A 22,788-nucleotide genomic window follows, 5' to 3' on the forward strand; every position below is an offset into this window, starting at 1 on the left:
AAACATGATAGGAGAATCTTTATTCATGCAAAAAGTACAGAAGGTGAGCAGTATATGTTTACGTTCTATAAATCATGCATTTTTTGAGACTACATCAACTTTTAAACTTTTGTTCACTAATAAACTACTAGTAGAATATCAAAAGTGAAGGACAGTGTAGCTCATCTATATATCTCAAGGAACAAGTAATACACTTTGCTTCCTTCCTTAGGAAATAAATATACAAATACAGCTAAACAACATGTAACTTTAAATCCAATGTAAAAATAAGTATATTGAAAGACACGATATAATGAATTTGTCCACCTATGTACAGCACTTTTCACAGGGTCCCAGACCAGACAAGAGTTTGGTAATGACCTCTACCTAAAGCTAAGCAGGACAACAGTCATCTCATCGTCTCGGTCCATCTCTCAGTTCGTCATTAGCAGCCGAGGCCACTCATAGAGCCGATCCGGTCCAGTTTCAGGCCAAAACAGCCTCGATTCCATCCCCTCCGCAACCGGTCAGGTGGAGCTCGCTTCTGATTGGCCAAAGCCCCTCTCAATAGGCGGAGCCAGGCATTCTCGCTCTGCATAGGTATGTCAATCCACTTGGGATATTCTGCAACCTTTAGCCCAGAGCTGAAGGTCTGCATGGGATCCTCCGACTGGTCACTCGTGAGGTTCTCAAGATCATCAAGGGTCAAGAGATCATTGTAGCGCTCAAGAAACTGCTCAATGACCTGCATTGTAGAGATAGGAAACATGTTTCAATGGCTGTTTATAAAATATACGTGTACAAGTACTGAGGAAGCCCACCTGCATGGCTTTGTGAGGGGTGTGCAGGGCTCGGGTGTGGCCCGGCACCGGATTGGCCAGAAGGACTAGAAGCACCACAAATACAGAGGAGCACAGCATGGTGCAAGTGATATTGGCCCCGGATACACCACTAATGCGAGTCGGGATTTAGATGAACGGTTTTAGATGAATACACTCAAACACAGATAAAGGAGAGAGACGCATGGGAATACGAACAAAAAAATATTCTGCAGAAAATACTACACAGTACATACAAAGAAACACAAAACACAGAAAGAGGTTAGTTTGTGTTATTGTCATGCATTTTTTGCAAACAGTTTGAACAAATTCAGCTACACAGATATTTTTATTATAATGATTTAGATTATAAAATAAAATAGCATCTTGTACACAACAAGATTTGTTGTTATTTTTTATCACTGACTGTAATCTTATAGTGCACTCCAAAATGCTATTTTGTTTTAGGCTATATAAACAACTAAATAAAATAACATTTAAATATTAAATGAACATTTAAATAACATGTTAAATAACATTTTTAAATTATACAGTAAATAAAACAATAAAATAAAATAAGATAAAAGACAAATCCAGGTCATTGTAGGATTTTGTTGTTGTTGACATTTTCATGTAAATACATCTCCTCCTTTTTTTTGTATTTTCCATTACAAAAATTATTCTCATTAGATTAGTTTAATTCAGTACACTAAAAACGACAATGATTTAAATCAGGATAAAGATAAAGTACAACAAATACTACTTCTATGATGTATAAAAAACCCATATAATATAAACTTTTTCACATTACAGGAATAAGAACGATTAAAAAAAGTATTTATTTGTTTGTTTTTGCATTACGGTAATGAGAATTTGAGGGAGAGCTACATTTTCATAAAAATAATGATATAATATGACTAACAATGAAAAAAAAAAAAAAAAAGTTCCTTTGTTTTCTGTAAACAAAATATAATATTCTTTTTATTTTGGGGTAAAATATGACCCCGGACAGGTTTTAGATTCACCCATATGCTGTGCAGAAAAAATTTGAAGTAATGAAGTCTTAATGATATATATCTAAAAAAGATATAGTTAATAAGTTATACAAGTTCAGTCAAATTTGGTATTTAGTAAAATTCATGATAAAAAATCTGACCTGTTAAATTTGGTTCCACAATTTTCACATAAAAATCATTAGATAAAGTTTTGTTTTACTCACCAATAATAGTTCGAGGATCTTCTAAAACTTGACTGAATGCTTTAGTCCTGCTCCATCCCTCTCTCTCTCCCTTTCTCGTTTCTCTCAGTTTTTGGCACCTGCTAAGAGCATCCCTGTCTTTCCCTTTCCTCTCTCTTCCTTCCTCTGAGTGCAGGAATGTGATTTAATGCGAGTGGTGTTTGTATGTCAGTGTGTGTTTGTGTGAGCTTGTTAATAGTAAGCATGAGGTATCTATATATGCTTTGCTCGGCCCCCCTTCCACTCATACCACACACACCTCTTTTCCCTCCCTTTTCTCTCTCTCCTCATCTTAATGCCTCTCGGATGATGTCAGAGGTATCGAGGGGTTGTTTGATGTTGTCGGGGTGATCAGGCATGGGGATGCCACCTTCTGCCTGGAATATGACGTCATATGCACGCACATCACAAAAGAAATCGTGACACAAATGCAGGGCACCACAACCAGGTGTTGCTCTCCTCCGCCCTCTACTTTAAATGATCTCATCCTTCCTTTATTCATTCCACATCCATCCATCTCTTGTCCCCTTGCATCCTTCTGTTTGCAAGGTGCGACTTTGGCTGCCAAAAGCACCACAGGCTGGCAGAATATTGTGTCTGTTGAGAGGATGCCAACACTTTTTTGGTGTACTCAACTCAAGGAGATATATAGAGCTTTCAATGTCTGTTTGGATAGGAAAGAGGCATTTCTTGCTGTTCCTGTGTCATTCGCACATGTAAAGCAAATACTTGAGTCCTAAACTCATGATCGATGTCCATCATCAGAATTGCATGAGAATAAAGCTACATTTTAAAGTGCATTTGCATTAGAGGTCATTTATTGAATATGAAACCTTGATTTTTCCCCCATTAATCCGCTCTTGTGGGTCACTGTGAGAAATGTCTTTGCTTTCTTTTTTTCTCTCTCTGTGAGTGCCATCACAGTCTGCCAGTGCCATCTGCTTACCGCTCCCCCCGGCCTCAAGAACATGATACAAGAGCCTACACACGCGTATGCACATGCGCGCATACACACACACACACTTTGGGTTTTCATGTTTAATGGGACCCTAACCCATAGATACAATGATTTTTATACTGTACAGATTGTATATTCAATCCCCTACCCTTAAACCCAAACCCACCCATCACATAAAACTTTCTGCATTTTCAAGAGACATCACTTAGTATGATTTATAAGATGTTTTCCTCATGGGGACTAAAAACATTCGTAAAAAAAGCGTAATTATAATATTATTGTAATTTTTTATATGTATTTTAATTTCAATAAAACAAAAAATATAGGATAGATAGATAGATAGACTTCTGGAATCCTGAAATTCATTTAAATTAATTATTTGTTAATTGTATTATTTTATATTATATTAATTATATTATTTATAAAATATACCCATATATTAAATAAATGTTTTAAAAACAAAACTAGGGCTAGGGGGACCTTCAAATATTGTTGTGGACAATGGAGGCCTTGTAGTCAAAAGGTTGAGAACCACTGACTTAATTCAAGCACAAATACAACCTTAAACGTGTTGATATAATGCAATATCACAACCTAACACAATCATTTCCCTTTACCACAGCACAAACACAATATACGATTAATTTATGATCCAACTCTCATCATACAGACACAACAGTGTTCTAACACAGTAATAGTCGCTTGTAGAAAACACACACACACACACACACACACACTGAGGTATCCCTGGCTTCATAAAAGCATCAGTGTCCAGAGGGGCTCTTGTGTTTGATCAGGTTGAAGCCAGTGTTTTTACGGTTGTGTACCCTGTCTGAGTTTCTCACACTGCGAAGGATCGCAGGTTTATCCAGCCAGCTGCTGCCACTAGCAACCAATCCAGCAGGAACCTAGCAACAGAGCCATTTACAAGATCTAATTTATTTACATTACAGTGCTTATTTACTCTAATTACAGATATCAGTCAAATTAAAATGTACCACATATACAAGTTGTCAAAAAGTCATGTTTTTTCTATTTAAAAAGTCATCATTTAGTATTTGACCACTTTCAGTAATAATTAAAATTTATTTTGCTGCTTTACCTTTACCTTGCATATTCACAAATTAAATGAGTAACAGCACTTTGCAACACTTTTCTTTCCGGTCTGATATAATTTGTGCTGCCCCATCCTTCTATAACAGCCTCTGCAAAACCTGTATTACACACTGCAACGTATCACACCATATTGTGAAATTTGAACTGAAATGATCAGGGATCTTTAGTTGCTTATTTCTAACACTGGGATCCTTCAGAAGGATATATGTAGAGGTTTAGATGCTACACACAGCCCGGCCGATAGAGGAAACAACGTGTTTGGTGGAGGCGTGGGCTTGGCAGAACTGGGTGGAGGTCGGTGTGCCTAAATTCAATGGTGGAACCGGAGGCTGAAGACTTGGAAGTCTGAGGCGGAGCCAGAGCAATGATAGACCAAGGTGGAGCCAGAGGGACAAGGTAGCCCAGCAGAGCCTGAGGAGTGACAGACCATGGTGGAGCCGAGGAAGCGTTGAGTCATGTTGGAGGGTCATGGAGGAGTCTGGGGCCAGAGGCTTGAGTTGGAGCTCAGGGATCCACAGGCCATGGCAGAGCTGATGAGTGGAAAGTCCCAGGCAGGAGGAGCCTGGGGGCTGAAGGGAGACAACAGAGGTGAGGCAGAGGAACTAGATGGCTTAGGCCAGGGGTGTCCAATCCTGCCCCTGGAAGGCCACTGTCCAGCAGAGTTCAGCTCCAACCCCAATTAAACAAACCTGAACCAGCTAATCAAGGTCTTTCTACTAGATACTAGAAACTTCCAGGCAGGGGCGTTGAAGCAAGTTGGAGCTAATCACTGATTGGTGATTTGGACACCCCTGGCTTAGGCAAAGGTGAAGGAGAGGGAGGTGGGGAGCGAACATCCGTGACGGAGACTTGGAATTGGGCAATGGTGATGAAGGCAACATGGAGCTGGGTAGCGCCAATGGTGACAAAGGTGACTTGGAGCTGGGCAAAGAAGACTTGAGGCTGGCCTGAACCAGTGGAAATAAAGTGGCAATGTCTGCGCTGGACTAGCAGAGACTGAGATGACTTGGAACTGGATGAGACTAACGTGGATGGTAGACCAGGAAACATTTCTTAATCCCGCATAACATTCATGTCGTGTGATGTGGTCCAAACCATACTCTTAAAACAATGCAAATATAGTAATGGTAGCACAACCTGATAGGTAGCATTTTTCTTCAAGACACTGGCTCACACACCTGAACAGACCGTGATGGGCTCGGGCTCTGGCAAGTGCCCTGGCTCTGTTTTCAAGGCGGGCACAAGAGTTTAATTCCTACAAATAGCAAGAACACTACACATATACCAACTTTAACTACAAACACCGAACTTAGGTAACTGAGGGCTTCAATACATAAGGAATGATAATCAACAGAACAGTGAACAGGTGTGCACTAATTAGAAACCATAACAAACCAGAAGCTAAACAGATAATGACAATAAAACAAAACAGAACATGGCTATGAACTAAACATTAATGTGACATTTTAATGGAGGTGTTTTCAAATGAGATACCATCTGAATACCATCTTTACTGATGTTGTATAACAAGAACTGCACTGAGGGTTGATGGAACAGACATTTCTCCGGAACAGGTTGAACTCTCTCAGGCGTTGGAGGACATCCTAAACGTGCTGGCGATTTTCAGGCAAGCTCTAGGAGTGAACAAGGATGTTATCAATGTAGATTAGTACAAACCGGTGGAGGTACTCCCAGAGCACTTCATGCATAAAATCCTGGAATACGGAGTTGATACGGCGTTGATCTGGCCATACTGCATGATGCAGTACTCATAGTGGCCTGTAGAGGTCACAAAAATGGTCTTCTATTTGTCTCCCTCACGTATCCAGATGAGGTTGTAGGCACTTCGGAGGTCCAACTTGGTAAACATGTTCCAGGGCCGCTAGGACGAGGGTAAGTGGATAGCGGAATTTCACAGTGATCTTGTTAAGTGCCCGATAATCAATGCACGGCCTCAAGCCGCCGTCCTTCTTTTCCTCAAAAAAAAAACTCAATGCAGCAGTGGAGGTAGAAGGATGGATGTGTCCCTGTTGAAGAGCCTCCTGAATATACTCCTCCATGGCCTTCTGTTCAGGAATGTAGAGTGGGTATATTTTGTCACGGGGCACTGGCTCACCCGGTGTGAGGTCAATAGCGCAGTCCCATGGTCTGTGAGGTGGTAAATGGGAGGTTTGTCTTGGGCAAAATACGTCACTGAAGGGTTATGTCACTGTAATCAGCAGGAACATCAACTGATTGTTTCTCTAGAGAGCACTCTATCAAAGTGGAAAGGACAGGTAGGGTCTTGACTGGTGAGCTCGAGGGGAGAGGTAATTCTGGGAAACATGTTGGGAAACATTTCTCACCCCACTTCAGGACTTTGCCTGTGGACCAAGACAGAACCGGATGGTGTTCAATGAGCCAAGGGCGCCCTGGGACGATGTCAGCTGTGGAGTTCTCCAGAATCAGGAATTCGAGTCCTACGCGTAGCAACACTGGTCCAACACTGAAGCATACTTGTTGTCAGCTGAGTGGTCTTCCCATTATGGAATGGACCTTGTAACAGACTTTGTTTGTACTTGTGAGTTTGAGGTGGCGGCAGAGCTTCCCGGAAATGGAACTGCCGGCTGACCCACTGTCAATGAGGGCATTAACTGAAAAGGAGACATCTGAGGCAGTAAGGGACACAATGGAGATAAGTGGTGATAAATGAGAATTAATATTATTTACGGAACTCACCACTGGATGAGGTGGACGAATGGGGCAGTGATTTATGACATGCCCCTTAACACCACAGTACAGGCAGGGTCAGGCAATGTTGCCACTCAGCCTGAGTTAGATGGGTGGACTCAACTTGGGTCTGGAGAGCTGACATACTCTGGTTGGTGGGGAAGTGGGTAGGCTTACTGACCCTGTTGGTGTTCCATACAGCCCTGCACAAAATGAGCGACTCTGATGGAAAGTTGGACGAATTTCTCTAATCCCATGGCATCATCGTATGCATCGAGATGCAGCCGCAGTTTAGGCTTGAGCCCTTGACAGTAAGTGGTGAGGAGCAAGTGCTCATTCGATCCGCTTGCAGCAGCTAAAGTATGGAAATGTAAGCCATAATCGTTAATAGAGCTATTTCCTTGTTGCAGATGATACAGTTACTCACCAATACTGGAATCTCCCACAGATTTTCCACATACTTCACGGAAGTGAGCCACGAAAGTGTTCAAGGATTGAGTCACAGGGCTATCCTGATGCCAAATTCTTTCCGCCAATTGGAGTGCTCACCCCATCAGCAGAGAAATGATGAAGGATACTTTAGCCTTTTCTGTGGGGAATTGTTGTGGCTCCATCTCCAGAGCCAGTGACCATTGGAGGAGAAACCCATTGCAGTCCTATGCTGAACCAGAGTAGGGTGCTGGATTGACCATGGGACTGGCGATAACAGTAGTTGAAGAAGTGATGAGCGTGTGCGGACACTGAGGTGGTTGAAGACCATCAATGGTGTCCTGGAAAGGATCGGGATTTGGATTGCTCATGCTGCTGGTGAGTATATGGTCTCGTCTTCTGTAACGATATGCAGACTCAGAGAGAATAGATGTAAGTGAACAAGTTTATTTAAACAACAGTGAGCAATGCAGGTAAGTAAGTAAAGAGAGTGGCAATGCAGTGGAGAAAGGTGATCTAGGATGAATATGACACAGTCCATTTCTGTCTTTCATAGAGCCAGTGAAACAGACGGAAGGATGGGCAGGAATATGGATAGCACACACCTCAGTTGCCAGTGACAGGTGAGATCCATTGTGATATGGGAAGTGCACAGAGATGAGAGAGAAGAACTCTGGAGACAGGAGCTGGAGAGGAGAACTTGGAACTGAAGCACAGAAACTAGAATCTTCTCAGGTAGATAACGCACAGGTAAGTTCAGCATGGGTTTAGTCGTCTATCAGTATTGGAGAACAGACAAAGATTGAGGCTGAGGTGTGTGCTTATGTAGTGCATTGCTTGCTGTGCTAATGGATGACAGGTGCAGGTGATCAGTACTCTGGTGACAGGGATCATTGTGAGGGAGTGCCGGTGGAACCTGGTGTGTCCGTGAATTTTTTTTGTTTTTTTTGTCATTATTTATTAAATTTGTATTTATTATTTCTATATTTAAAGTGCTTGACAGAACCGTATAGAACCTTTTCTACTAAGAGTGGCCCTATGATGTCCCAGGCCCCAGATTTTGCATTTCTCAAAATGCATCAAAGCAGACAGGAAATACAATCACTCAAGAGTGCAATAATGAAATAATAATAATAAAAAAACCTACACTTTATGGATTTAATCTTACATCTGTAACAAATAGTTTTTAATGCAGGCTTCCAGTAGTTCTCCAGCAATGAGTATGATGCGCATCTCATGATCGTTCATGCTACTGCTTTTAAGTTTTGAAGAATGTTTATATTGTAACCAAACAACATGAAGGTGAGTAAATGATGACAGACTTTGAATTTTTGGGTGAACTATCCTTTTAAGAAAGTCTTCAACATTTAATGATAATTGGGACCGAAGTGACTGCGAAACAAAAATAGCTATTTGATTATAATTTTTATTTAAGTTTGCATGCTAACTTTGACGAAGGCAAAATTATATATTTCTGTAAAAAAAAAAAAAAACTTTTTATTTTCTCTGTGGACCCCTAGTGACACTTGGGGTGTGTGAGTTTATTCTTTGAAAACCTCTATTAATTAGAACTCAGAACATCAGCTATTATAAGGCCCCTTTAAAATCTAAACTAATACAAAGAAATATTCTAGGTGATTCGAAAAGTTTATCCCAGAAGCAGGACGTGAATGCAGACTCGCACACAGAAGTAGACATGTCTGCCTCTTGCAGACAGCAGAAGGTGCTCTTATTTTATATAACACACTCACCAAAACAGCAGAAGAGTAATTGGCCTCTACAGTCCTCTCTGACTGTCACTCAAGAGACAGAGAAAGAGCCAAAGCGAGACAGAGAGAGAACGCTAGCACTAGAGAGAAGGTGTGTAGGAGGATGGGTAGGCGAAAAGAGAGGGATGAGACAAGTATGAAAAATGAGGGTATGGTAGAGCGGCTAGAGCCCACCAGCGTGTCACCTCTGAGTGAGAGAAAGAGGCGAAGGTGGTACATGTGAGTATGTGTGTTTTCTGTAGTTCTGTAGGCAGGGAATCTAGCAGTGTGTGTGTGTGTATGCATGTATGGTGAGAAATAAGAGTGGGCAGATTCATCTGTGTAGGCGTGTGGGTGGGTGAGAGGACACCAGACCCTGAGAAGAGCACTAAATTTCAAAATAAAGGTTTTTGAGTTCAGAAAGTTTGGAGTGAGATGTAGAAAGAAAGAGGATGTGAAGGCCTGAGATGGGTAATGTTTCTGTCAGAGCCAGCTGTAACTGACAGACCTCAAGACTTCCCTGTGTGCAAAACAAAATTGAGCAAAGACAGATCAACAAACTATGATGTTCATATTAAGGGCTGCAAGCAGCAAGCAGAAACATGTTGTGGTATTATAATTTATGGCATGTTACATTAAATGGAGTCATTTATGCTGGAGCCATTCCATTCAATTTAAACTGATAACATTATCATTTGGATTGATTCACTAAAAATAACCTTTTGAAAAGAGAGTCTTTTGAAAAGAATCTTTTGAAAAGATTCACTAAAAAGTTTCATTTTCAAATCTGACATCACTTGTTTGGATTCTAAGCAGCCAACGGACTGAACAGTACACATATTTACTGCTGAAATATTGTCAAGAAAAGTGGAAGGTGTGACATCAAGCCGACATCAAAGAACAAGCAGCGATGAAAGCAGACTGTATTGCCGCCTCTTGTCATCTTCTTCTGGCACAAAAAGTTGGGATGAACACACCACAAAGATGACAGCCAACAACCATCTGGCATGTACAATCTGCACCTGCATGAGACGAAATAACTTTCCTTACCTGCAGGTGGCAGTAGTCTCTATTTGTCCTCTGCGGATAATATACAAGTCATAAAAAACAAAAACAAATCAGCGCTTGCTTACTATTTTGATTATGAATACTGATCAACTGGCCTTCAAATTTCGTCATTAGGGGCCATGTTGTTATGAAAAAAATTGCGCATTGGAATTTTGTCGCTTTCGTCTTATGCACTGAACAGCCAATCAGAGTGATCTTTCTCACCGATTGAATTGAATTGGCGTTGAATTGGCTTCAACACCAATTCAATCTGCTTAATTGGCCGAAAAGCCACCAACTGTGATCCGACTAATGCCAACGGTAAGGAACACACCGCAAAAACTGGGCCAACAGACCTTTAACGACAGTCCGGAGACTGACCGTTATTTTGTGTCTTGTGGCCTTTAAAGTTGTTTTTGCGTTAAAAAAGTGAAATGCAAAGTAGTGGAATGAAAAATGCTTGGGCTAGAGATGCATTTTTAAAAGTTGCACTTCTTTTAACACTGTGTTTTTAGAATGAGTGTCATGCGCACTAAGACACACGACGCAAGCTCAATTGCCAAACATGTCCGTCTATGAAAAGCAGTTCAGTGGAATACAAAACCACATTATTTAAGAAAGGCCCCCCTTCACGTGTTTCTGCACTTAAAAATATAATGCAGAGTTGTAAAATTGGGAAAAAACACAAGGTCTAGACTAGTCATGTGTCTTTTTTAAGTTACAAGTTTTTGGGCGCTGCTATTTTAGAACACTGTGTCAAGTGCGAGACACTGAAAAAGACACAAGATGCAAATGGGCAAACATGTCCATAGTGCATGTTTACATATAAAAACAAAGGAAAAAGCTGGGCAGTAGAATGCAAAAATACGTTCTTTGTGAACAGCCCTTAAGGGACGTTTAAAATGGGTAGTGGAATAAAAAAAAATTCCAAGGTCTAGACTGAGACACATTTTTTGAAAGGTTAAAAACTCAGTGCTCATGCACAAGAAGCTGAACAAGATGCAAGATGCGCATATTTATACACAAAAACATTGTAAGCGCAGTGGAATACAAAAACACGTCCTCACACCCTGAATATTCTGCCATATATAATACGATTTCTGAAAGAATGGTGGGCAAAGAATGGTAGATTTTTCTTTCTTTTTTTTTGTGTGGCTTAACTATTCCCTGGCTGACACTGAGTGGTAAGGTTTAGTTGAGTTTGACAGCTACGTCTCCCAGGTACAGACTTCAGCGTAGGCCTACACGTTTCTGCAGTCATTCCTGATATAGGTAGCTGGAGGATATAATGAAGACTCTGGCACATTTCCCAGCTGTAAAAGGATTAACTACACGGTCAAATTGTACAGTCACGACAACATACAAACATGCTCATAGATGCACTACAGAGAGGCTGAGGCAATGGGAATCGTAGCGGAACATAAATTAAAGGGGCGGATGGGATGGCACATTTACATATTGGCAACACCCCCATGCACCATGGAAATGCTGTTATTTTTCATGTGCTAAATTGTTTTTCTGCTACAGTTTTTACTTCAAAACAACTGTTTACTTAAACATTCGAAAGGCTAAGGTGTTTTGGGTCAGTGTGTTGCTATGCAATTGCAAAGGTTTTTGATTTGTTTTTTTGCACATTGCTATGCTAGGGCGTTAATGGGTGTTTGCTAGTGTGGACAAATCTGGTCCTCCCTCGAAAGGGGGCAAACTCGAATTCAAGTAAAGTCTGTCCACTTGGAGACCATATTTGCAACACCTCCGGGACGTATTCCGCCATATTGCGCGTTGCAATTTCTTCGATTCATGAAGCACTTCCGGCTTCATCGTCCCGAATTTGTGGGACCATGGTGTACCTTTAGCTTTTTACTTCTGGTGACTGTATTTTAGGCTTCAAAATTCATAAAAGTTGTGATCATCTGTGATAATTATCTTGATGGACAAAACGTGCAAGTATCATAAACTTTTGTTGATCACAGAGCTTGTTTTTAGCGATAATCCAAAAGCCTATGGGAAAATCCTATTGGGTCGACAAAGTGACGTCATACCTGCACAACTCTATGGTACTCTCTTTAGGGCCTGATTACTATTCCTACAAAATTATGTTATGATAAATGTTTGAACTACGTTATAAGGACCATTAATGTCTGTATTAGTTAGCTTATGTTCTAGCATAGCATGCAGATACCCGATTAGCCTAATAGCTTAGTTTATACCAGGGTTCCCACACCTTGGTTAACTTCAAATTCAAGGACCTTTCAAGGACTACCCAGGTCCAATACCCTCAAATTCAAGGACTTAATGTGGGGACACATTTCAAGTGAGAGGAAGGTTACATCGTGTTACCTTGTAAGATACATTGTTGCGCATGTTCTCTAGACTCCGTCGCTATGGAAACAAAGACGCTAACATGTAATCACCCGCAAATTAATGTGTGGGTCTATGTAAAATACATAATTTTACCTTTAAATACGGGACCATTCTTTGTAATCTTCTTTGGTGAGCCAGATATCTTGAAATTAGCATTTTCCAGGCATCACGTTTCTGCGGTTTCAGACTATTTTTGCAAAGTTTCACGGTGTGTCTGTGAAACATTGAGGTAACGTTACCATCGAAGTAGTTTCTTGCGCGCGTGAGTGTCATGGCAACGTACAACACAAAGTACCTCACGCGGGAAACACGTAACCATAGGCCACGAAGTGTTGGCGAAATAAAACATTAGCGAACCAGATGGATTAATATGGATTTTTTCGAAAAAATTTCAAGGACCTGTCTCTATGTATGTTCATTTTCAAAAACTTTCCAGGGCCTTGAATTTTTTTTTTTTTTTTTCAGATTCCCAAACTTCCAAGAATTTCAAGGACCCGTGGGAACCCTGTTATAGGCTACCAATTTGCACTTACCCTACATGTATTCACAATCATCTTTAATGTAATTAAATGTTAATTTAAGTGTTAAATGTCCAAATATTTCAGTTATAAAAAGAATGTAATGTTCAATTATTCACTAAAAAGGCTATTATTAATTCATTAATAACACTTTATCAAGTGAGTAAAGTTCAATTTGTTTTATTATGCACGATATAGTACATATTTTAAATTAATATAATTTGTTTGTACTTAATATAATTATATATTTGATCATATGTGTTTGCAACTGATAAAAAGTATGTTCTATATAGTATGTCAGTAGTATGAATCTGGATACATTTGTCATGTAGTCATTGTCATGTGACCATTTTTAAGTATTACTGTAATCCGTTACTGATTGTAAATTACATGATGAAAAATGTAGTCAGTAATGTAATCTATTACATAGGCCTACATTACACATTTTAGGTAATATAATCGGACTACTATTTGATTACTTTTTACCCAACACATTTATCATATTGATTTGAATAGGATAATCCTGTACCATATTGATATAAAAAAACAAAGAGAAAGAAAATATATTCCATTCTTTTTGAAGGGCCTTAAAACATCTTTGACTTTCTGCCAAGTCAACTCCTCTCCTGTGGCCTCGTGGGATAGTCTACTAGAAGCACACTTAAGAGTCTCATCAGAAGTAGTAGGTCATCCAGATACTTCACCTACTGTTATTAAGAATTAGGGATGTGTAATGTGCAGTTTACAATAATATGATTATTGTTTTAATGATGTGCAACGTTATGGAGTGTGGCGCTAAACTCAAGAGTGCACACTTTCACTGCGTGTCAGATGCAACTCCCCCAAAATCAAAAAGTTAGTGTGAAAATACTGGAGATACACAAGAAGCAAAAACTCATCCTAACAGTACAAACCAGGAGCAGTAGTTCTTATTAAAGATAGACTGGACACTCCAACCCCTGCAATCATATGTTCAGGTGATCATGATAATTATCCTTCAACAATACCACTTAATCAGTGGGGTGTCAAACCAGTCTGATCTAAACCGCTTTACCCACAGGCCTGCTGAATGGCTTCGTTTACCCTTCAGGCACAACCTTAAATTATCTCCTTGTATGCAATCACTGCAATGTGATTAAAATGAACGCTTTGCCTACACATGCGCTTCATTTCAACAGAATTAACAGCTCTGGGAGGAACAAGTGGTGATAATTGTGGTGTTTTGGGCCATCTTTTGTGGAGACAGAAGGATCTCATGCAAGCAGAGAGAAAACATCGCAGTTCGGAGGTTACGAGCTCAGGGCTTCACGATGCACAATACGATAAGTGCGTCACCATGACTACACAGGCACTGGGCCAAAAGGGTGGGAAGAAAGATCGCACATAGCTGGAGTTCATCTATTGAGCGTTTTAGCCATTTGAACCTGAAGAAAACTTTGCGCGTTGATAAATGCTCTGTGGCGGGAGCGAAGCGAAGTGGAAGTGAAAAGTGAAGTCAATAGGCTTTGCTGTATAGCAGTCGTGATGCACTGAGGCTCAAAGGAAAGTTTCACTTCTACCTCAACAGTTTTTGATCTGATTTCTGAGGTGATGTTCTGAAAGGCTAAAGGAAAGGTCAGGTTAATATTCTCTTCCCAAGGAAGGCTATAACCAAAGTACATTAAGGTTTCAGACTTCGCTTTTTCAGACACCATACAGTTTATGAAACTTTCTCTTTAATTGGGTATGAGGGAAGAAAACAGACCACATACTCATTCCTTGGCAGCATTTCAGTTAAATGTTTCTTATTCAAAACAAAATCCATTAAAACGGACCGTATACATTTATAACACATACCACAAGGTTGAAGAAAACCTCACGGTAAAGCAATAAGGTTGACAAAAATATTGAGAAGCAAGATAAATACACAAAATCATTGTGTACATTTCTGAAGGATGATCTTTTGAGTCCCCAAAAGCAGGCTGGGATTGGTTAAACATCGGGTTTTGTGTCAAACCACTGACGAACCCCAGTCCTGAGCATACAGGTCCATGTCAATTCATAGCAATGAATCTCACTGGCCACTTTCATCTTGTCCAAGGATATTTTTTAACTTCTTAAATTTGTTTTTCCCCATTCTTTTCTTCAAGTTCTTCTTTTTCATTTTGTTTTTCTTCTCAAACTGGCTCCCCTTTTTCTTCTCCTTTACCACCTCTTTCGTTGAATCTCCGTTCAGTTCCTTTACCTTCTGCTTTTTGACAGGTTTCTCAACCTTTTTGGAAGCTTTACCATCCAACTTGGCAATTTTGGCTTTTTTGGGACCATCAGATTTCTTATTCTCAGATTTCACTCCAGCTTTCTTTGTGATGATGGGCGTCTCAGATTTGTTCTGTTTTAATTTCTGCTTCTTGCCCATGTTGCTTTTCACTTTAGTTGAAGCGGGCTTTTGTTCCTTAGATTCTGTCTTTTGGATCTGCTCCGATGAGGCTGCAGTCTCCATTTTTGTAGACTCTTCTTCATTTTCTGAAAAATAAATGCAAAACATTAACATCAGATAGAAAAAAAACAAGTTGTGGAAACCATGGGAAATAACTACGCACCTGTTTCTTTTGCTGCAGTAGGGATTGTGTTAGACAGCTTCTTTAGCTTGGCCACAAAAAATCCATCCATGTTGTGGGAGTGAGGGTAGAATCGGCGAGACAGTTTGAGAGAGGGATGGAAACGTCTCTCTTTGAATCTGTGGAAAAGAGATGTGCATTATTTAATACGCTTTCCCTGGCAAACTCACTCGCGTAACTCAATTTCTGGGAGTGCAGCCTTTATTATTGCAGATGGATCTCAAATAAGGCCTCATTACCTGGTGAATCCCTCCTTGCCAAAGTCCAGTCCAGCAGGGACCAGCTTAACATTTCTCTTCTTCAGAGCATAGTCCACAACCCACTCATTCTCCTCCACCTATGGGGAAGACAAATCAAATCTTCATAAGAAATTCACTTAAAAAAATTGGAATATTTAGGAGGACATAAAATGCAATCATCCAGACATTTCAGTAGGTTTTCAGACAAGGATTAATACAATTACTCTCCATCCATCTCTTCCACCTTTCCTTTAAATGTTGCACTATAGCGCTGGTTTAAAATGCAATATCTGAGTCAGTCCAATCAGACAATTAAAAAAGGTTTTTGCTGCACCAACTCCAACAAGATTTAGTTCATAGGTTGCTTATTTGTTGTTGGTGACCTAAAAGGTTAGTAAAATATTTATTGTAGATTCTAACACTTTCAGGCCCCTGAAGTATTCATTATTTCCGGGCCAAAAAAACGTCTCGTGGAAAGCCATGTTCAGGGTATGATTTCTTAAGTATTATGATTGCCGGCCACTAAGGAATTGGTCATTTGTTCCCGTCAAACACAAATGGCTTGCAGTCTCCTCTGAGACACAAATATTTTCATAAAACGTGAGATATTAACATTTGAAGAATCTTGAAAAGCACCTTGGGCACACATTACCATTCAAAAGTTTGGGGTCAATATAATGTTTTTTTAAAGAAATAGACTTTTATTCAGCAAGGATGCATTAAATTAATCAAGTGTGACAGTAAAGACATTTATAATGTTACAAAGGATTTCTAGTTCAAATAAATGCTGTTCTTTTGAGCTTTCTATTCATCAAATCATCCTGTCTCATACTTTCCACAAAAATTATTAAACAGCACAACTGTTTTCAACATTTATAATTAGATGGATCATGTGACACTTAAGACTAGAGTAATGGCTGTTGAAAATTCATTTTAAAACAGAAAATAGTTATTTTAAATTGTGCTTTGATTAATTTAGCATGAAATAATTATACCAATCCCAAACTTTTGTAGTAAGGGTAGTGGATGACTTCAAACCTAATTTTTAATATATAAAACTAAAATTTAAAGTACCCCTGTAGTTAATTTTATCCTTTAAAACTTATCTTTGATCACCAAAAAGTTTTTCCCCCTTTAATCTATAGACCTAAATTATAGTTTATTGAAATTACTATTCAGTTACTAAAGTGCAAAAAATAAGACTTATATGTTCTGCACACTGGATGTCAGAGACTAAAATAAATGAATCTGTATTGGTTAACTCACCATAATAGAGCATGTGGAATAAACAAGGTATCCGCCAGTTGAAGAATCAGCATTGACAGAGTCGATAGCAGACAGGATGAGCTCCTTCTGCAGGTGAGCCGAGCGAAGAATATCAGCCTCATCCTGAGAAAGACAGAGAGAGAAATACTTTAGAATTCTGAATGGAGGATGTGCAAAAACTAAACAAATCCTTCAGAACAAAGGCTGAAGGAAGTCTTTAAAAAACTTTAACATCAAATGCCAAAAGAATGAAAACGGGTGACTTTCAGAACAGAATCACCTTGTTGGTTTTAACTGCTGGATCTTTGGAAATGACTCCTGTACCGGAGCAAGGAGCATCCAAAAGCACTCTGTCGAAACCTCCCATCACCTACAACACAAAATGAAACGCCTCAGATTAGACACTGCTTAGGGGAATGATGCCAAAAACAAAGCAGAAAATTATTTAATGACAACATGGTTAACTGAAAACAAAATATTCTAAGACAATGCGGACCTTTGGGAATTGTCTGCCGTCATAGTTGCAGATGACCGCATTAGTGACACCGAGACGATGGATGTTTCCCACCACGCTCTTCAGTCTCTCTGCGTTTGCGTCATTAGCCACAATCATGCCTGTGTTCCTCATGAGCTGAGCTGCATCACACAAATGAAACATATTTTGGCTTTAGACACTCCAGAATCATTTCCTGATGCTTGCTTTTTAACACAACATTGTAGAAAGGCAATCATGTGCATTATTTCTACATGACTTTTATTCTTTGGTGCCAACTGTGGCAAAAAATAAAAAGACTCTGAGATTAGCCACTTCACAAAAACAGCAGTTGGTGTGACTGCCATGGAGAAGCATATGCTCACCCATATATGTGGTCTTGCCTCCTGGAGCGGCACTCATGTCTAACACTGACTCCCCCTCCTGGGGAGACAGCGCCATTACAGGGAGAAATGATGATGCCCCTTGCAGCATGTACTGGCCTGCCAAATATTCAGGAGTTGCTCCTGTATGAAAGAGAGAATTACAATTAACACTTACAATCACCAGAAAATCAAGAACGAAGAAACACGAACAATGTTATTTTGAAATGACACTGGAACTGACCTATGGGAACAGAAGAGTCATAGATCACCAGCCCCGTTTTGGACCATTTCCCCAATGGATCCAGGTTTACTCCTCTGTTAATCAAAGCCTGTGTTAAAAAAAAACAGAAGTCATAAGAACCAGGATCCATTTGTGAATCAGACTGACACGTGTCAATGGCATCTTGGGTTTGTTTACACCTGTTATTAACGTCCGTTTTGGCCAGACGTGATGCTTGGTAATCTCTTAAAAAAAAGAAAGGTTCCTAAAGGGGGTTTTCTCGGTGATGCTAAAGAAGAACCATTTTTGGTTCCCCAAAACACCTTCCTGTGAACAAGTCTTAAAGAACCTCTTTTCTTAGTGTAAATAACACTTTAAAAATCTAAAGAACCTTTCTCTGATAAAGAACATTTTATGGAAGAGAATGGTTATTTATGGAACTATAGACGCCAATAAAGAAGTGTGTATTAAAATGAGTCTCAGATGCATCTCATGTGACCACTTGTCTCAGATTTTGTGACTGTATAAAGTACTCAAAATGAGTGTTAAAGTCGACATGAAATGAAAGTGCACTATTTTGTATGTGCATAAATCCTTGTAATGTTAAATTAAAATGTCATAACTGGATTTTCCAGTGAAAAATGACAAACTCCTCTCTAGTGACACGTTAGACTTCAATCATTTAGTCCGCTTAAACCCCGCCCCCCAAAATTGACTGCAAACGCATTCATTTGAGCGCAACATTCACATCTCAAAATCAAATCTACAACTGATGCATAGAACCAAGTATATGTCATACATTTTTTGTTACTCAATAATCCATTACAATTGGACGTACATTAAAACATAGAAGAAAACAAAAACCTCTCGCTACTTCCATTTCATCAAGACCTTAAGGTGCAGTTACGTTTTTTTTTGCACTGCAAAATCCAATCAATGGGAGTCAATGTAACCAGAAATTTCGTGAGGGCAAAATTTCCCCATGCAGATTTTTCACCCGGTTCAAGTTGACACAAATTCCCTGTGTTACAGAAAATCTGAGAGGCTCGATGTTTTAGTCAAAGTCCTATTCAGGTGCACCATTTGTTTTTAAAGCAAAACGTAGCTGGGACGTCATAAGCTCTCCATAAAGTAACTTGCAGTCGCATAATATGACATTTACCAAGGCGGTAATAACAATAAGTGACATGGCATCTGACGCACAGAAGCCAATGACACGTCGCTAGGCTTAGTGACACATCCAGTCTTCATTGGCATGTGCCAGTGACAATGTTGTGAAACACTGAAGACATGTCGCGGAACATGTCGCCGTATGTTGTGACACCTCCAGTAGCGACTGACAGACGAGTTGAGCAGCTATACTGACATAACTGTGACACAAATTCATAAATAAATAGCCTAATTTAATGAAATTCTAAAATAAATGTCAATAAAACACATTGTCAGTTTGTGTCACGTCTGCCACTGAATGTTTTCTAATACCAGTGCTGTTGTTGTTTATCACGCAATGTCGCAAACTGCTCATTCTAGGAAGGAAGTGAAATAAATCTATCATGGGTCACTACGAATAACGCATTAACAGTCGCATCTGTTACTGTAAACCTTTATTATTGCATGATACTGCACGCACGCACGCCAGTAGGTTAGTAAATATTCATCAAAATAAAATATTTTTCAACTAATAATCAAAGCAAAAAATATTTAGTTGCACAAAAGTTATAAGTAACTTAGTGCTCGTTTACGTCAAAACTAGGCTTAGTTGGAACATACGCACCTGGGCGTTTACCTTATGGGCATTAACTTTTCGATGTCCGGGTGGATCCGGATACATTAGCGTTTAACAACTTTGATGTGGTAACGTGTTTTTCACTAGCTCTTATGAGGTTTCAATAATTGGATCATGTTTTGGAACCCAATATCATTTAGCACCATTCAATCACAAACCAGGCGTAAATGGAGCCTCTGATACAAAATATCACAACATTTTGGAAAAAGATTAAAAAACGAAGACTTTCCAGACCTGAGCCAAGTCTCTCCTTCTGGTTTTCAGGGTGTTGGTCCTGATGGTGACTGGCCTGTGAATTTCATTGGCCTCAAGAAAATCAATCAGCTGAAACAGAAAATTCGTATTTGTATATCAATATATACAATGTATATGGCACACAAAACCTTTCCAAAGTTTAACAAAGAATTTGGTTCTGATATAGATGTACTGTCAATTCATATAGAGGTGGAGGGGGTGTGACCATCCACCCCTTCAGATCTTGACAGACATTTGCTTTATCCCGTTAGCATAGCCACACACCTTGTGAGGAAGCAGATGTGTGGTACTAAAAACAGGAAGCATCTATACTTCAGCAATAAAAGCTGTCATGCCAAGTTACTCATCATTACACACACACCTCAGAGAGAGAGAACAGGTCCATGAGTTTGCTGATGAGGAAAGGGTTGTAGCTGTAATAGGTGCAGAGGTCAGAGCGCAGCAGAGAGAGATACTCCGATCTTTCCTTGCCTTCCTCTCTCTTCTCACTGAAGTGAGACAGCACATCCACATTATCTTTGATCCTCTGATGGATGGTCTGCAAGTCCATCAGTAAAAGACCTAGATACACACGAGACGGAGGGCGGCGACTTAGAATACACCTCTAGATCAAACTAAATCAGGGTGGCTGTGAAAATCTGTAGTTTGAGGACAAAAAAAAGTTGGACTTCCTTACCTTCCTTGGCTCTTTCCGCCGCAGCAGGGAGTTTGAATTGTTCCGTCTCGTCAATATTTGCCTGCACAGTATCCTCTTCCTCCTCATCTTCCTTTAAATCTTTCTTTCCCTCTTCTTCATCATCATCATCATCATCATCACTCTCTGGTTTCATGCTTGTTTGTTTTTTCTGTTTTCTTGCAGCTTTCTCTATTGGCAGAAGCTGACACGGCAAAGGATGATGGGACACAATTAGGAATTGGCTATGCTTGGAATACAATGCAGACTCTTTTGTCTTTTTTTATTATTAAAATATATATTATATAGTACTGTAACGATGTACATTTTGATGAGATAAGTTACAATTGCTGTTGATATCGCAGTTATCTTTCATAGAAATGGAAAGTCAAGCACACTCCATTGTGGGATACAGTGTTTTGTGCTTCCAAACTTCACATTTATCAAAAGAAGTAGGACATCCGGATGTTTAATGGGGAAATGTGACATGCTGCACAAAAGGTCAAGATTTTCTCTATACAAATGTTTGTTTCATACCTCTTCTCCATCACTGTCTTGTTCATCCCCTTCATCAGCACCATAGTCATCCACCATTTCTTCATCATCATCATCATCATCATCATCATCATCATCATCTTCTTTCGCTATTCCCTTGTGATCTAAGTCCTTTACAACATCATCATCATCTTCTTCCCATTGGCTGTCGCTGTCCTCATCTTCCTCACATTGTTCAATCTTTCGTTTCCTCTGTGCTGGTTTGAGCCATTCACTATTCTCATCTGAGAATCCTGCAATAAATATGAATTGATTTGCAAATTCAACGGTGTATAAACAGTTATTCCATTTTTGTTTCATTTTTAAACCTTTATATACCTTTTTTGGGCTTTTCCTCTTGTTTGGGTTTTTTTGTCACTTGAGTTCTCTTTACAGCTCTGTTGAAATTAAAATAATAATAATAAATCACAAGTTATCATCAGAAAGCTAAGAAAGAAAAAAAAACTCCTAATCAAAAGAATTTTACCGTTTTCTTCCTCTGCTTGAAAGTTTTTTAGGCCCCTCATCTGTGAACAGAAGATAACCATTGTTATAACTGTTTTAATATATGCATATATAGTCATTATATATCTCAATCATGAATGAATGAATGGAATAATCACTCAAAGTATGTGTGATTTACCATCAGCTAAAAACTTGGACAGCTCAGTTTCGGCTCCCTTCTGTTTCCTAGCCTTACGTCCAGGTCCTCTTTTCACCCTAATGGAGGGATCCAACTTTCTGCCCATGATTGACACCTACAAAGTTGTTCTGGGGTAACAAAACAAGTAATCGATAAAACAGATTTGACCAGAAGTAAAAACATGATTATTATAAGGTTAGAAACACAAAACCCAGTACAGCGTGTGGGTTGCCATGTCCCATGTGGCTTTCTTACTGTATAATATCACTCTCATGTAAACATAGCCATCTACACAATTCAAAGATTTTCTGTATTAAAATAGATGTATGGCTTGTAATCGTGACAAATACAACTTTTACTTGCATAACTGGCTGTTTGATTGACAGATCCGGAGCGTGATGCTGCTTCCACAATGTAACACTGGGAAGTTAATGCTAATTCATTAGGTCAATAAAATGCTGTCATTATGTTTATATTATTGTAGTAAATTCAATATCATGTTTAGATAGGACACATTAGGTTGTATTTTGCGCACAATTTACTAGCACGCTGCAAACTACGAGACTAGCTTACTGTGAACCGATTAAGACACAAAAGTAGTAACTGTAAACCCAACAGATACTTACTGTTTAACAAAAACAAGTTCTTGCGATTATCCCGATCTTCTCTAGAACACTCCGAGAAATTGTAGCATTAATTTACGAAAGTTGCCATGTGCCTCTCATGCTGCCGTGAACTAGCGCACATGTGACTACAGCAGCACACGTTGGACTCCCGGAAGTTGTTAGCGATGC

At 39.5% G+C, this 22,788-nt stretch overlaps 2 protein-coding genes across 3 annotated transcripts; both read right to left on the reverse strand.

Annotated features, from left to right (window-relative positions):
* nppcl (natriuretic peptide C-like) lies at nucleotides 1-2,444 on the reverse strand. Of its 2 annotated transcripts, none has more exons than XM_084089977.1 (3): nucleotides 2,017-2,444; nucleotides 801-930; nucleotides 1-724 (listed from the first exon to the last, which is right to left on the reverse strand). In XM_084089977.1, exons 2-3 carry the CDS (start codon nucleotides 897-899, stop codon nucleotides 425-427), a joined length of 399 nt encoding a protein of 132 aa, XP_083946103.1. In that variant the 5' UTR covers nucleotides 900-930; nucleotides 2,017-2,444; the 3' UTR covers nucleotides 1-424. The 2 variants fall into 2 exon arrangements, with proteins under 2 accessions (XP_083946103.1, XP_083946102.1); XM_084089976.1 differs by having other exon boundaries at nucleotides 801-1,039; nucleotides 2,017-2,430.
* A 12,172-nt stretch (nucleotides 2,445-14,616) lies between these two features.
* nop2 (NOP2 nucleolar protein homolog (yeast)) lies at nucleotides 14,617-22,769 on the reverse strand. Its single transcript, XM_084088185.1, has 16 exons — nucleotides 22,621-22,769; nucleotides 21,995-22,122; nucleotides 21,839-21,878; nucleotides 21,691-21,749; nucleotides 21,355-21,605; nucleotides 20,821-21,022; nucleotides 20,506-20,705; nucleotides 20,124-20,213; nucleotides 18,125-18,212; nucleotides 17,884-18,024; nucleotides 17,522-17,661; nucleotides 17,306-17,395; nucleotides 17,026-17,148; nucleotides 15,760-15,857; nucleotides 15,503-15,639; nucleotides 14,617-15,425 (listed from the first exon to the last, which is right to left on the reverse strand). The coding sequence occupies exons 2-16, from the start codon at nucleotides 22,098-22,100 to the stop codon at nucleotides 14,977-14,979; spliced, it is 2,214 nt and encodes a 737-aa protein (XP_083944311.1). The 5' UTR covers nucleotides 22,101-22,122; nucleotides 22,621-22,769; the 3' UTR covers nucleotides 14,617-14,976.
* Between the last annotated feature and the right edge of the window lie 19 nt (nucleotides 22,770-22,788).

The sequence above is a fragment of the Abramis brama genome, assembly GCF_963993115.1.
Source record: "Abramis brama genome assembly, chromosome: 17".
Taxonomy (NCBI): Eukaryota; Metazoa; Chordata; class Actinopteri; order Cypriniformes; family Leuciscidae; genus Abramis; species Abramis brama.

Excerpts from the sequence above, each read along its gene's own strand:
- nppcl (XM_084089977.1), bottom strand. The coding sequence starts at position 899 with ATGCTGTGCTCCTCTGTATTTGTGGTGCTTCTAGTCCTTCTGGCCAAT. Across the intron at positions 725-800 it reads CCCCTCACAAAGCCATGCAG|GTCATTGAGCAGTTTCTTGA; the intron begins GTGGGCTTCCTC and ends TCTACAATGCAG.
- nop2 (XM_084088185.1), bottom strand. The coding sequence starts at position 22,100 with ATGGGCAGAAAGTTGGATCCCTCCATTAGGGTGAAAAGAGGACCTGGA. Across the intron at positions 17,396-17,521 it reads ACGGCAGACAATTCCCAAAG|GTGATGGGAGGTTTCGACAG; the intron begins GTCCGCATTGTC and ends TTTGTGTTGTAG. Across the intron at positions 15,640-15,759 it reads GGCAAGGAGGGATTCACCAG|ATTCAAAGAGAGACGTTTCC; the intron begins GTAATGAGGCCT and ends TCTTTTCCACAG.